Source organism: Beta vulgaris, chromosome 1 (genome assembly GCF_026745355.1).
Source record: "Beta vulgaris subsp. vulgaris cultivar EL10 chromosome 1, EL10.2, whole genome shotgun sequence".
NCBI lineage: Eukaryota > Viridiplantae > Streptophyta > Magnoliopsida > Caryophyllales > Amaranthaceae > Beta > Beta vulgaris.
In genome coordinates, this window is record NC_079202.1 from 52,795,164 (window position 1) to 52,811,103 (window position 15,940).

The 15,940-nt window shown below is 36.5% G+C and overlaps 3 protein-coding genes across 4 annotated transcripts; all 3 read left to right on the forward strand.

Annotated features, from left to right (window-relative positions):
- Positions 1–123: 123 nt before the first annotated feature.
- On the forward strand, positions 124–2,785 carry LOC104905565 (uncharacterized; the record flags this gene model as incomplete). The annotated part of the gene is given in 4 exon segments (XM_048634202.2): positions 124–778; positions 781–1,290; positions 1,293–2,341; positions 2,542–2,785. Coding segments are annotated over 3 exon segments (2,166 nt in total), but the record flags the coding sequence as incomplete, so codon positions are not given.
- Positions 2,786–7,016: 4,231 nt separating this feature from the next.
- Positions 7,017–9,953, forward strand: LOC104905380 (uncharacterized). Of its 2 annotated transcripts, XM_010693909.4 has the most exons (4): positions 7,017–7,378; positions 7,583–8,675; positions 9,182–9,371; positions 9,622–9,953. In XM_010693909.4, exons 1-4 carry the CDS (start codon positions 7,080–7,082, stop codon positions 9,747–9,749), a joined length of 1,710 nt encoding a protein of 569 aa, XP_010692211.2. In that variant the 5' UTR covers positions 7,017–7,079; the 3' UTR covers positions 9,750–9,953. The 2 variants fall into 2 exon arrangements, with proteins under 2 accessions (XP_010692211.2, XP_010692210.2); XM_010693908.4 differs by having other exon boundaries at positions 7,017–8,675.
- Positions 9,954–12,068: 2,115 nt separating this feature from the next.
- Positions 12,069–14,821, forward strand: LOC104905379 (hypothetical protein). Its single transcript, XM_010693907.3, has 2 exons — positions 12,069–12,204; positions 13,146–14,821. The coding sequence occupies exon 2, from the start codon at positions 13,213–13,215 to the stop codon at positions 14,479–14,481; it is 1,269 nt and encodes a 422-aa protein (XP_010692209.2). The 5' UTR covers positions 12,069–12,204; positions 13,146–13,212; the 3' UTR covers positions 14,482–14,821.
- The last annotated feature ends 1,119 nt before the right edge of the window (positions 14,822–15,940 follow it).

Genomic DNA, 15,940 nt, shown 5'->3' on the forward strand with positions numbered 1-15,940 from the left:
CTACATATATGGGTGGCTTATGCGGAAACGACAAGGAAATTTGAAGTAGAATTTGGGCAAATTAGGGGCTCGTTTCTGCTGAAGGAGCAACTTTAGACTTTTTTTTGCAAGTTGTGAATTTAAAATGTGCACAAAATTCTTGTGGTCATTGAGCCACTTTTAATTGATGAAGACTACTATGCCCGTGTTGAGGGGAGAGAGATCATTTCAAACTTGAGTAAGGCTGCTGGATTGGCCACTATGATCGCTGCCATGAGACCAGATATTGACAATATTGACGAGTATGTGAGGAATACAACTGCAAGGGCTTTTAGTGTTGTGGCTTCTGCTCTAGGTATTCCTGCTCTGCTGCCATTCCTAAAGGCTGTGTGTCAAAGTAAGAAGTCCTGGCAAGCTAGGCACACGGGTATTAAGATTGTTCAACAGATAGCCATTTTAATTGGCTGTGCTGTACTGCCACACTTGAGATCTTTGGTGGAGATCATTGAACATGGTCTCAACGATGAGAACCAGAAGGTCAGAACAATTACAGCACTTTCTTTGGCAGCTCTTGCTGAGGCTTCATCCCCGTATGGTATAGAGAGTTTTGACTCTGTATTGAAACCTTTGTGGAAAGGTATCAGATCACACCGTGGAAAGGTCTTGGCTGCATTCCTTAAGGCAATTGGTTTTATCATTCCATTGATGGATGCTCTTTATGCTAGCTACTATACAAAAGAAGTCATGTTTATTTTAATTCGAGAGTTCCAGTCACCAGATGAAGAAATGAAGAAGATTGTCCTAAAGTGGTTAAACAGTGTGTTAGCACTGAGGGTGTTGAGGCTGATTATATCAGAAGTGATATTCTTCCAGAGTTCTTTAGGAACTTCTGGGTCAGGAGAATGGCACTGGATAGGAGAAATTACAAGCAGCTTGTAGAGACTACTGTAGAGATAGCCAACAAGGTAAGCGTTGCTGATATAGTGGGTAGGATAGTGGAGGATCTCAAAGATGAGAGTGAACCCTATAGGCGTATGGTTATGGAGACTATAGAGAAAGTGGTGACCAACTTGGGGGCAGCCGATATTGATGCTCGTTTGGAGGAACTTCTTATTGATGGAATTCTTTATGCTGTTCAAGAGGAGACGAGTGATGATGCCAATGTCATGCTTAATGGTTTTGGCGCTGTGGTCAATGCCCTTGGCCAAAGGGTCAAGCCTTACCTCCCTCAGATATGTGGTACAATCAAGTGGCGTTTGAATAACAAGAGTGCAAAAGTAAGACAGCAGGCTGCCGATCTTATCTCTCGAATTGAGTGGTTATGAAACAGTGTGGAGAAGAGCAGCTTATGGGTCACTTGGGTGTGGTTCTGTATGAGTACCTCGGAGAGGAGTATCCTGAAGTGCTGGGTTCAATCTTGGGAGCACTTAAAGCAATTGTTAATGTCATCGGTATGACTAAGATGACTCCCCCAATTAAAGATCTGCTCCCCAGGTTGACTCCTATTCTAAAGAACAGGCATGAGAAGGTCCAGGAGAACTGCATTGATCTTGTGGGGCGTATTGCCGACCGTGGAGCAGAATTCGTTCGTGCTAGAGAATGGATGAGGATATGCTTTGAGCTTCTGGAGATGCTCAAGGCTCACAAGAAAGGCATTCGAAGAGCCACTGTCAACACCTTTGGCTACATTGCCAAAGCTATTGGACCTCAGGATGTTTTGGCTACTCTTCTGAACAATCTTAAGGTTCAAGAGCGACAACATCGTGTTTGTACCACCGTGGCTATTGCCATCGTTGCTGAGACTTGCTCACCTTTCACCGTTTTGCCGGCACTCATGAATGAATACCGTGTTCCAGAGCTGAACGTGCAGAACGGTGTTCTGAAATCTTTGTCTTTCCTCTTTGAGTATATAGGTGAAATGGGGAAGGATTACATCTATGCAATGACTCCTCTCCTCGAAGATGCTCTTATGGACAGGGACCTTGTTCACCGGCAGACTGCAGCTTCTGCTGTGAAACACATGGCTCTGGGTGTTGCAGGTTTAGGTTGTGAAGACGCATTGGTGCACCTTATGAATTATGTCTGGCCCAATATCTTCGAGACTTCACCTCACGTCATCAACGCTGTTACAGAAGCTATTGAAGGGATGCGAGTTGCATTGGGTGCTGCTGCAGTACTGAACTATTGTCTGCAGGGTTTGTTTCATCCTGCAAGGAAAGTCAGGGAAGTCTACTGGAAGATATACAATTCCCTTTATATCGGTGCACACTGCACAGGATGCTCTTGTAGCTGCTTACCCCACACTGGAGGATGAAGGAGAGAACATTTATAGTAGACCTGAGTTGTTGATGTTTGTGTAAAGGTAGATGATGCATTTCAGATTTGATTTTTGTCTTATGCTATCCCTTTTTGTGCGTCTATTTTGAGCACTAAGGTTAGTCCAAATATATGGTTTTTGGAACTATAGTGTTGCCCTATATAAAATTAGCTGTTTAGACTTCCTTGTCTTCATTTATTCTGCTGTTTTTTGATTTAGTTGTGCTGTGATTGCTGAATGTGCAGGTCTGGATCAGTGATATGTGTGTGTGGGGTGAAAAAATGTCAAAGAAAGAAGGATATAGACAAGTTGTGGTTCTTTATGCTAACAGTGGAAGAGTTATTAGAGAAAGAAAATGAAAAACGAGTTTGATTGATGCATGAGTTGCAATAGCAAGTAGCAACACTTATTCTGTAAATTTGTAAGAGTGGTTATATTCTAGTTCTAGGAATAAAAGCTTTGGGTTTAAAATCTCAGTTCAAACTTCAATTACTTTCCTTTAACACATATGTTTCTTGAAGCTTTAAGATACCATGTACTTTCGTCGTTTATATTATTCGCTACACTTCTCAATTTACGGACTCGTAATTTTTGGAGAAGAAAGAGGTAGAGAGTAAAAAGAAAAGGGACTCATGTGAGAGGAAAGAAATAGAGAGTTTATTGCCCAAAAAAGAAGTGTGACAAGTAATGTGAAACTTCCTACAATGAAAAATGTAGCGAGTATTATGAAACGGAAGAAGTGATGTTTTTGGAGTATGCACGAATAGCCTATGTGCCAAGTTTAGCGATGCTTTTTAATGGGTTTGGGCTGGTTTCTTGCGTAGTAACTTCAACTCCCACCAAGACACGAAGGATTACAGCTTGTAAACCCACAAATTTTAAGTTGTGGTACTCTTGTAGTTGTATTTAAGACTTTTTTCTCACTTAAATTTCAAACAAGTGAATGGGTAATAAGAAGTTTTAGGTGGCAGTGGTAGGATGTAAAAAGGTGTGTTGTCACTATGCAGTATAAACCCGGAGAAGTTTCAGAATGTCTTTTTCTTTTTCTTCGGATCAATTTGTATATCATACTAATAAATACTTTTTATTTATTGTCCGCTTTGAATCTTGACCTAAGATTATAATATAACTAGAAAAAAAGGCGCTAAAGCAATTTTAAAAATCGAAGATTTACCATCTTCATGGTACTTTCTCTCCTTTATGAGATCTACATAGCTAAGGAAGAACATATAAGAATTCTTAAGTAATGAGGATGGAGGAGAGAAGCAAGAGTATTCCCAGTCGTTGCCCTCCTTGTGGGTTATAAGGAGAGAGAGTATAAAAGTATTATTAGTTTATTAAGAGAAAAAAATTTGGTCAAAAAATTAATTCTCAGCTCTTCATGATGGACCAAAAAGAAGATGAGCAAAGAAGAATTGGAGGAGAGAGAAAATATGGTGGGGTAGGTGAAGATGAAGTGATTTATTCTTTTCTTGTTTATTTTCAACTTATCATACGTTCTTTTCGTATATGTACTCAATTTAAGGATTCTTATAGTTGGAAAAAATGGAAGGAGATTGTTAAGGAAAGAGGATGTAAGAAGGAGAGAGAAAGAGAAAGTGACGTGTAAAAAGGAGAGTTGAGAGAAATACTATAAGGATGAGATTTTCTCTTAGGTGTGAGAAAGAGAAAATGACAACACTATATACGGATGTGGGGTTCGTTTGGTGATTTCACCATCTATCTTCCACATAATCGTGACAATTCTCTCGAGTTTGAATTCTCACATCTTTTGCCAAATAACATTTTTATATTAAATCAATATGTCGTACTTTCGAGGATTAAAATTGCAACATGAATTTTGCACTATTTACATGTTTTTATCAAATTAATTTTTTAATTAATATAAAAAAACAAATGTTAGTATGCAAATTGTTACAATATTAGCTTCAATATTTGTATCTATAGATACTATCTTTTATAACTTTTAATAGTGAGTAACTATTCAAAGTTGTACATCGAATTCGTGTAAGTTATTTGCATCTTCTTTTTTTGATAATGCTGGAAAGATAAAGAAAAACAGATACAAGCAAAATAGGAAATATGGAAAACTAAGTCAATCATGAACAAGTTTGAGCACAGAGCTTTGTCATATTATGTGATCTTTGAACTTGTTAATGATTCACTCCTAGGAGCACACACCTCTGAATAGTATTTGATATTTTCTTAATTTGCAATATTTAGAAAACATAAGAAGTATCTTTTAAGAGATAGGAAGCAAATACTTTAAATATGAACATGAAAACTCACTAGAACAACAATCCATCAAATATTTAAGTAACATGAGCATAGGATTGCACCCCTCTATTTGTTCGTAATTTACACATTTTCTTTGTTTTTATGGAGTATACTATTCTCATACCATTTCATGATATTGTTGTCACACATCAATCAGACATTTTTTATAATTTTTTTTTTTTGTTTTCTCTCATGCTTTTCCTTTCTTTCTGATACGTTTTACTTTTTACTTGATTATGGTGGAAAACAAAATATGTAGAGTGACTGTCTCCAAGTTGTGAATGCTCTTAAGTCTAAGACTTCGTTAACTGGTGAATTTTATTTACTTATTGATGATATCTTAGAATGTGTTTGTTATTTTGATGTTTTAATTTGGTCTTTTGTTAAACACTATGCTAATATGGTGGCTCATATGCTTGCTCATCTCCAACTTGTGGAGTTTGGCTATAGGTGTTGGGTTGATGATATGGGTGCTTATTGAGCGAGCCGAGCCCGAATAGCACTCGGGCCGGCTCGAGCTCATGATTAGAATTTGCGGCTCGAGTTCGGCTCGTGAGCTCGATTAGGCTCAGGTTAATATAATTTGCAATATATGTAAATAATTTTTTAATGTATAATCACTTTTTTTAATATAAAATATTTTTTAAATATAAAATATTTTTTTAGTGTAAAATAATAATCGAGCTGTTCACGATACGAGTTGAGCTTTGCCTAGCTCAGAGCTCGGCTCGACTCGTTTAAGTCTCGAGCCGAGCTTTGACCGAGTTGAGCCTGAGCTGCTCGCGAGCTTGTCAGGCTCATTATCACCCCTAGTTGATGATATCCCGGACATTGTTACTCGCTATGCGAGTTTTGATTTGTTGAAGTAGTTCCCTCTTTTGAGGTTCCTTTCAACAAAGAAACAAATGAAGTACTTCCTTTGTTTCTAAATAAGTGCTACATTCACAAATTTCACGTAATCATTTGATATTTTTTTGATCATTAATATCTCTAATTACGCACAAGTAAAAATTATAGGGTAATGTTATATGTAGCCCTTAGGGCTACATATAAGCATTAAATACATTTCTTTAAATGGAAACAGTTTAAGAATTCAAGACACATTTTCACATCAACTGAGGTAATAAATGCTTGATTCAATATTTTATTTCCATTTTAAGCACCTTATATGTAGCCCTAAGGGCTACATATATCATTTTCTAAAATTATAAAACATTACATTTTGAAAAAATATATTAAACAAATTTAATTAAACTTCACCTAACTATATTTTATCTATAGAACATAACACTAATTAGAAATGGAGTAACTATATAAATAATATAATTACCTTTATTTACCAAGTTTTACAAGTGAACACAATCATGAATTGATACTTTTCCGAATCCAATTCAAATGACATAACTACTTTTTGTTGCATATATATGGATCAAAATTCATGTTTAAAGTTTCTCTCTCTTTAAATAGAATATTACAAGTAGGAATATCAAAAAGAACAAAGGAGTATATTGAATTATAAATGTTGGAGTTTGTCTTGTAAGAGACCGCCTACTTTTAAATTAAAATTAGACAATGGTAAGCCCAATATTAAAAAGAGAATTAGCCCAATAGTGAATAGGTTAATTTCATTTGGTGACTAGTTTAATTCATTTAATAACTAGGTCTACTTTTATATTAAAATTAGACCGTCTTTTTTAATAATTTTTGTAAATGTTGTACACTTAATAATAAGTGCAACACACAATCACTATCTATTACTACGTGCTATATCCGTTCCTTTTTTTGTTTTTGTATCTCTAATTTTGTATTTGTAAAAAACATAAAAAGTAGATATTCTAAAAGTACATATCGAGACGAATCAAACTATACCCCACGTGACTATATTTTCCCTTAATCATAAATCACATATGATAGTCAAAGGAAAATTTGTGAATAGTGTCAAAATTAAAAGTCTTAATTATTAAAAAGGAACGGAAATAGTATATTAGTATATTACAGTAATGACATTGTTGGTTTCTATATATGATATAATATATATTAACATATTTTTCAAATTATAAATGTTGATATACTAAATTTGATAATGCTAAAGTTGTTCCTATTTTGTTTATTGAAATTCCTTACAAAGTGGAGAGCTCTAAAGCTTCCAAGAGAAAGGCTTGGTAACCGACTGTTTGAGTCCAAAAAAGACTCAAACACCCAAAAAAAACACAATGGTACCATTATAACCTGACATTGGTATCAAATTGTTATTAGGACTGGTATCAAGGTATCAATATTTTCAGAGAATAGTACCATTATAACCTAGCATTGGTACCAAGCAAATCTTTGCCACACGCGCGTGAAATCTTCCAACGCATAAAATGATCAAATTACCCCGTTTGAGTCCTCTAAAAGACTCAAACGATTGGACGCAAGACAAGCTCAAGCCTGCAATGTTAAACATTTTCGGCAAGTAACCTCTTGAAAAATCCCCAAAAAACGTTAAACTTCAACTTTTAACACAATGCAATGTTCCTACTTCCCCAGATTATCTCTCTCTCTCCACCATCGTCATCACCATTTCCCCTTGTTCATCTTCCCTTCAATCTCCAAACCAAAATCTAACTCCAAAAATCTCAACTTAATCATGTCACTTTCTTCTTCTTCTTTTTCTTCAATAACAGAGGAAGAACTCAAAGAACAACAAAAAACCCACCTTTTACAATCCTTAAAATACCACCAACAAACAAAACATCATTTCACTAACTATGCTAGAGGTCCTGGTCGTTTAGATTGGGCAAATCAACCTAACCCATTTCGCAGGTACAATTTTGCTCCTTTAATCTCTTTGCAACATTTTCCAATTGAAGAACAAAATTTAGTTTCAGGTGAAATTTTATACTCCTCTGTTTTTCAATCTTTATCTCCTCCAAAACCCATTTCTTTTTCATCAATTTCTCAGCTTTTTTATGATTCTTTAGCTTTATCTGCTTGGAAAACTACTGGGTTTTCAACTTGGTCTCTTAGGGTGAACCCTAGTAGTGGGAATTTACACCCTACTGAGGCTTATCTCATTGCTCCTGTAATTGGGTCGTTGTCGAATTCGGGTTTTGTTGCACATTATGCACCTAAAGAGCATGGATTAGAAATTAGGGCTGAAATTCCAACTGGGTTTTTTGATGAATGTTTACCTGATGATTGTTTTTTTGTTGGGTTTTCCTCCATTTTTTGGAGGGAAGCTTGGAAGTATGGAGAAAGGGCGTTTAGGTATTGTAATCATGATGTTGGGCATGCTATTGCTGCTGTTGCTATGGCAGCTGCTGGGCTTGGTTGGGATGTTAAGTTGCTTGATGGGTTAGGGTTTGATGACTTGGAGAAATTGTTGGGGCTTGAGTCTTTTCCTAAGTTGTCGATTCCGAGTCGCCCCGTCAAGGGTAAGTTCCCTGAGATTGAGTTTGAGCACCCGGATTGTGTGTTGGCGGTTTTTCCACGCGGAGTAGAGGCGGGGTTTGATGTGGATTTCGAGGAATTGAGCTCGAGGATATCGGAATTTTCGAAGTTGGAGTGGAAGGGGGAGCCTAATACATTGAGTAAAGAGCATGTAGTTTGGGATGTGATTTATAGGACTTCGGAAGCAGTGAAGAAGCCGTTATCAGTAAGTGAGAGGTTGATGATTGATCCTTTCCAATGTAGTGGTGTTTGTAGTGATAGTTTGTATAAGAAGTTAACACTTAGGGAGGTGGTTAGGAAGAGGAGGAGTGCGGTAGATATGGATGGAGAAACTGTAATTCATAGAGATACATTTTACCAGATTTTATTGCATTGTCTCCCCTCCGGATCGAGGAGTGGAGAGAAGCAAGGCAAACAGTTGGCATTGCCATTTAGGGCTCTCTCCTGGGATAGTGAAGTGCATGCTGCTTTATTTGTTCATAGAGTATCGGGTTTGCCTAAAGGTTTGTATTTCTTGGTGAGGAATGAAAATCATTTCGATGATCTTAGGAAAGCTATGAGTCCAGAGTTTACGTGGAAGAGACCGGAGGGTTGCCCTGCCGATCTTCCTCTTTATGAACTTGCTCCTGGTGACTGTAAGGAGCTCTCGAAAAGGCTTTCATGCCATCAGGTACAGACGTACAGCTGCAAATTAGCAGTTTTCATTTTTATCATTTATAAAACTAAAAGTACTTTGTGGTTTAGAAGAGTCTTTTTGGTTTAGATAGATATCTTTGTGTATCTTGCAGTAAAGTATATCTATTTCTCCCTCCATATGCCATAGAAATGTCCTAGAAGACTGATCTCTACATCATAATCTATTGGTACCTATATTGATTAAGCAAAAATTATTTGAATGAATGATAGGATGTCGGCAAAAGATCATAAGTTACTAAAACCATCTGATGTGAGCTGGGAGGTGCTGTAGCGTTCAGTTTAGCCTGCTAAAAGGGAATGATGCAGAATTAGAGAGAACAAAACTAGGAGAGAGAAAGGAGTGAAAAAGGCATTCTCTTAATAGAATAGGAGACCCATTTTCATGCCTTGTAAGAGTCTGGATAGTATACTTAACTATCTGCAGTAGCTACTAGATGTGGTAGAAAGTCTTTTTTAATTCCCATCTGAATTTGGAAACAGGATATTGCTAGTGATGGGTGTTTCAGTCTTGGCATGATAGCGCATCTTGAGCCCACGTTGCAGGCGAAGGGTGCTTGGATGTATCCTCGGTTGTTCTGGGAGACTGGTGTTCTAGGACAAGTGCTTTACCTAGAGGCTCATGCAGTGGGCATATCTGCCACGGGAATTGGCTGCTTTCATGACGATCCTGGTATAGCTATATTTTTCTCCCCTCTTGCTCTCTTTTCTCTATGTATTGGTTCTCTTAGATGATTTTTAGATCTAATTACTTAGTAGTTGCCTCTATTCTGTAATCTAGCAGTCAAGAGGACCGGGAGAGTGTAGAACTTTTGTTGAGGCAGATATTTTTGGTTCTTGAAAGCCAAAGGAGTGTTTAATTGTACACGAATGTTTTTTGTCGCATGGTTGCGCGTAGTTAAACGCATTGTGTTTCTTTGCAGTACACGAGGTGCTTGACCTGAAGGGATCAAACTATCAAAGTCTCTACCATTTCACAGTTGGAGGTCCAGTAGTTGACAAGCGAATAATGAGCTTACCTGCATATCCAGGGCCTGAGATTGATGCATAGTCATACGGTATGGCTGATTGATCTTGCTGTAGAATGAGAATGACAAAGACAAGCTTGGTCTACACTCGCTGCAACAATTGTAGATTATATGCATAGATTGTAAACATACATTATACTTTTTTTTTTGACAGAATACTATATACTATTATACATAGAACTTGATATATACTTCCTAAATAATACACACATGTAATATTTCGTTAACTCAAGAGATTGTGGAACTAGAATGGTTTCCCTTAAAAAAAAGAACTAAAATTGTTGATTTTAGTGCAAGCAAGGGGAAAAAAGCAAAATATGAACTGTAAACAGGGTGGCATAACACACTAGATGCAAAAGTATAACTTAAATCTTTCTAATTATAGAACCTCAATCAAGTAATGATTAATCACGAGATCCTGTAAAATTTGGGGTACTTTGAGACGCAACTTCAGGTTGGATATATTTGGGCAATAGATGGTAGGTTTTGAAGTATCAATGTTTTATGGGCTTGAATTGACATTCAGTGCATACAAATATGTCTTACTGTTGTAATAGGTAGATTTCTCTTTGAACCTTTCATGAAGTAAACAAAGTATAGTTGCACACTCAACCTTTTTCAAATCAAGGAACGGTCTTGCAATTGTAATATCAGTGCCCATTTTTGGAAATGGATTGATCAAGACCATGATTGAGAACTCAAACATGAGATGATCAGATTGATAAACCTTGAGGAAACGGAGTACGAAACAAGAAAATGACAACAATTCACAGAGTGGTTATATATTTATTGCTTATGATAATTGTACTAATTTGTGCTTTTAATTGAGTGGTGACAGTGGATATGTAATTACTTTAATGTAGTTGGTTAGTCTGTGAGATTTGAGTGAGGAGTAGAATCCGTCTGACTTTGATGGATGAACTGCAAGCAATGCGAAACATGTATGAACAATAGACAATTAGGATTGACCAACTTCATTTTCACTCTCAGGCATGGAGAGGACTGGGTGAAGTTTATCGAGGGAAGCCATATTTTTCCTTCGAAAAAATACCAAAAGTCAGCATAAAACCAATTTCAAACCACCACTACACTACCCCTTGTTTTTATCGAACTTCTTGGGTTTCAGCTCATCAATTCACAACAAATTTAAATGAAATGTAATCATCTAAACACGATATGCACATTAACAACTTGTTTACTAACAACAAAGTAACAATTCGACAAAAAAATTCACATTATCATCACAAAACCCTTAACCCTAACATTACCCATAAAACATTTCTCATAAAAATCGAAAAAAAACAACCGTAATACGGGAATTATGAATGATAAATTCTGGAAATTGGTTCGAAATCGCTCCAAGAATAGAGTAATCGCCTTGCTTTTTCCTCCAACTCCAACAATGATGGGTTTTGTATTAGATCATGGGAGAAAAAAATGAAAGGACGCCAAGATTTTTATGTGGAAATGAATATAAGGGATTTAACTTCTTTCCTCTGTACATTAGGCGCGTTTCTAAAAACACGTCAGCTCCATAATTAATCTCTATTATATAAGTGAAGGGGGGAGGCATGGTGTCCTCATTTGAAAATACGAAAATACCCTTAAGAAAAAGAAAATATTAGGAAAGAAAGAAGATAGAAGCTATTTCCATATTAAACAAGCTAATATTAAAACAAATAATTACCTAATTAAGACACAAGTAAAAAAAATGAATTTGATTGAAAAGCTTTACACAAAAAAGCTTCAAGATCATTGATAAAATGAGAATCTTCAATTCGAAAATGATTACTACCAAATATTGATAATAATAACATACATTACATTTTCACCGCATATTATTTTACAGAATATCAAACTTATGCAACTCATAAAATATTGCTTATTGCCTACTATTTACAATTTCTATCATATAAGGAATGGTAAGGTAGTGATAATAGTTATAAAACATTAGTACTCTACCCTTTAAACATATTAAGTTCACTATAATTTTGTTTTAAAGAACACAATAGTTCAAAATCTACGGTTTTACATGTAAAAACATGTCAATTCAAAAATGACATTTTTTATTCCATGCACATTATGTCGCGTATAAAATTGTGATTAAGCATAAGTGAATGATTACGCGTGCCCAAAATAAATGTTAAAATCTATGCACGCACGCATCGCGTGCCAAAAATGCTAGTGTCATTAACCGTGGCTTAATTACACTTGAGTTAATTTTAATTAATTACAGCTCTAAACTAAATTTTACAGTCTTTAAAAGTGAAAAAAAAGTAGGAGATCCTTAAAAGTTAAAAAAAAAAAAAAAAAGTCTTTACAGGTGAAAAATACCATATATATTAAGTCTCGTATTTATGCTTTTAACTCTAATTTAAACGACGGAGTCTTAGAATGTTTAGGTTAGGCGAAACATCGGCACCTCTTCTGTCAACCTCTTTCTCTCTCCTCCCTTTCGATCTCTTCATTTCTACCAAGGTTAGTTTTTATTTTTTCTGGGTTTAATTAAACGATGTTGTTTTCTACTAATTTTGTTTAATTACTTTTGTTCTTTCTTCTCTTTCCTTTTTTTTGTTTGATCCACGATTCTACAAGATCGAATGATTATTGCGCTAATCTTTGAGCTAATTGGTGTCGAATATTCTTGGGACCATTGATTTATTTTCGCGAATTAGGGTTTCTAATTTTTGGTTGTTCGAAAAAATCCCCAAATTTGGATTCTTCGATTGTGATTTCTTTGATAAGCTGATATATTAGTTTGAAGATGTTGATTGTTTGATCTTTGATTGAATATTTGAAATAAGCTAATAATTATTTGTTAACTGGTGCATTTCTATTGCAAACTTTTTTTTTTGGTTTATGTTTTCTGTAAGTAGTTTGCCTTTTCAACTAAGTATGGGTTGTTATAGAACACATCATTTCTCTTGCACTTGTGAAGTTAGGTTCCCTGAAAAATGTGTTTTAGCTTCCTCTCGTTTCGTCATGAAATATTTTAGGCGATTGTGAGGTTGATTATGTTCGAATATCGTCGGCCCACTAACTTGAATTGTTAGTCTGTATATTAGAGAATTATGATATCATCATCAAACAAAGGGGAAAAAAATTCCGGTTTTTAGAGGCTCAGACTTTGTTAGTTGTATAATTGCCACTATGTTGAGGAAGAGGGTATTGGTTGAGGAAAAGACGCTACTTCATTCGGCTTTAGAGGGATATTTAGTTTCAATCTAGTCAAAGACGAGACTACCTTTGCTAAGTGAGTACCGATAGAGTGCCAACATTGGGCATGGCTCATTTCGTCTCATTTTTTTCCGAATGGCTGGGAGATATTTTAGTGTTGATCTGTTTTGTCTGATTTTCTTTGATACTTCATTGACCTCAGTATGTCTTTCTAATTGATCATTGTTGTGTGAATTTTGTAGATAAGTTGTGTCATTGTTGCTCCACGGAAAGTGGTGTTTGTTTGACCACTTTTCCTTTGAAGTAGCTATGCTACCCACTGAAGTGAAAGAACCTCAACTCCGTGAGAGCAACAGCCAGAAAGTCCACCCTCAACCTATGGAAGAGGCCATGAATCAAAACGTTGAAGCTATAGATGCTCTGATATCAAGGATTTTTACGAATATTTCCTCTTTAAAGACTGCTTATATCCATCTCCAAGCAGCTCATACTCCCTATGATCCTGATAAAATTCAAGTTGCTGATAAGCAAGTCATTGCAGAGCTTAAGAATCTATCGGAACTTAAGCATTTTTACCGGGAAAACAATCCCAAGCCTGTGTGTGTTTCTCCTCAAGACTCGAGGTTAGCTGCAGAGATTCAAGAACAGCAAAGTTTATTGAAGACATATGAGGTCATGGTAAAAAAGTTCCAGTCAGAAATTCAGAACAAAGATTCTGAGATAAATCAGTTGCAGCATCAGATAGAAGAGGCTACTCAAAAGCGAGAGAAACTCGAAAAGAATTTAAAGCTTAGGGGATTGTCAACAAGAGATTCAGAAGTTTCTGGAGAGCAAAAGGGATTTTTCCCTGTGGATTTGACTCCTGATTTGTTTATTTCGGTGGTAGAAGCTGCATACAAAGCTATCCATGACTTCTCAAAGCCATTGATCAACATGATGAAGGCGGCTGGTTGGGACCTTGATGCTGCAGCTCAGTCAATTGAACCAAGTGTTGTTTATGCAAAGAGAGCTCACAAGAAATTTGCGTTTGAATCCTGCATATGCCAAAGAATTTTCTTGGGTTTTCAACAGGAGAGTTTCACAGAGAAACCTGAAGATCTTTCAGTAAACAGAGAGAGTTTCTTTCATCAGTACCTTGCTTTGAGAGAAATGGACCCCTTGGATGCTTTGGGTCAGAACCCAGATTCCATATTTGGTAAATTTTGCAGGAGCAAGTACCTAATATTAGTCCACCCTAAAATGGAGGCCTCCTTCTTTGGTAATTTGGATCAGAGGAACTATGTAATGGGGGGTGGACATCCACGCACCCCGTTCTACCAGGCCTTTCTAAAACTGGCAAAATCAATCTGGCTTCTGCATAGACTCGCGCATTCTTTTGATCCAAGTGTTAAGGTGTTTCAAGTCAACAAGGGAACAGAGTTCTCTGAGGTTTACATGGAAAGTGTGGTGAAAAACCTAGTACTTGATGACAACGAGCAAAAACCAAAGGCTGGCTTGATGGTTATGCCTGGCTTTTGGATTGGTGGTACAGTAATTCAAAGCCGGGTTTACTTGACCGGCATGAAAGTGGCTGATTGATTCTTCTCGTTAACGTTTGATTCGTGTCTCATTCGTGTCACTTTCCGTGTAACTTAGCAGTGTTAATTTTCATTGTATGTAAGTCTGTCCTTCTAGTAGCTGGCTGCTGTATTCTCAGTGCCTTCTTGTTGAAGTGTGTGATTGTGTCTCCAGTCCTCAAGGGCTGTTGGCATAAATTGGTGTTCCATTTGTTATGTAGGATCAACATCTTCATGCTGTCTCACAGTGTCTGTAAGACTGTAACTGTGTTGTTAATGCATAATGCACTTTGGTGCAAAATCTGTGCATCTAGTGGTTGGTGAAATAATAACAAATGATGACCAACGTACACTTTTTCTTAGCGTGTTGTGAGCTTCATAATTATGTTTGACTAATGCTCTACAGCACATTGGCAATGACAATTTGGCACCTGCTGCTTGAAAGGAAAGGGGCACAAGTTGTCGCTCTTTAACTCCCCCAGGAAAGTATAGACTGCTAACAGCTAATGGAGAAGTTTGCCCAATATGAAGTTTATATTAGTGAAGATTCTTGATCAGTAGCTAGGTAAAAAGTTGTGCGTAACAATGTAACATCTATGTGCAAAAAGGAAGGGAAAAAAAAAATCAATAACCGAAAGTTTGATTTTTACGTCGAAATTTGATGATAGGGTTTTTAGCTACAACTTTAATTGGCATAAGTAATACTCGAAAGCACTGAGTGTGATCTCAAAGTAAAGTATCACGTAGGGGATTGCTCCCAAAGGAATCACAAGAGGTGTTTACTCACTAATATTGTAACATTATATCCTAAAAAAAAAAAAAAAAAAAAACACGATATATGACGTGAAAAATATGATCCTCGAAAAAAGACTACCAAATCACTATATTACTTGTCTCAAAGAAGAGTTATTAATACATCATACAACATTACACGTTAAGAAATATTATCACAAGCAACCATATTACACATGGAATTATCTTATGACTTGGTCCATGACCAATTGACCATCATTGCACACAAGTGACTTTCTCCCCAAGTCACCTAACTAACCTACTAACACCCATATTCAGTGGCGGAGCCAGCACGGGGGACATGGGGACAGATGTCCCCCCACTTTTAAAAAATAATTTCTTAAAAAAAAAGGAAAAAGAAACACGCCCAGCACTCAGCAGTGAGCAAACGCGTGAACATTTTGAAAAAAACGCTGAAGAGAGAGACTGAGGAAGAGAGAGACTCAGAGGAACCCTAAGAGCATTGCCAATGGTTGAACCCCAAGAGGGTTACGAGGAGAGAGAATTTAAAAATACTAATAAAAAAAGAAGAAAGAGAAGAAAAGAGAGGAAAGAGAACCATAAACGGTTCTTCCTCATAGACTGTTTATGAAGGTTTTGCAAAAACACAAAAGCTGACAATTTGGGGAGGAGATAACATGTGGCATGATGTCATTGGGTATTGGGATGAGATATAAGGAGAGAGAAAA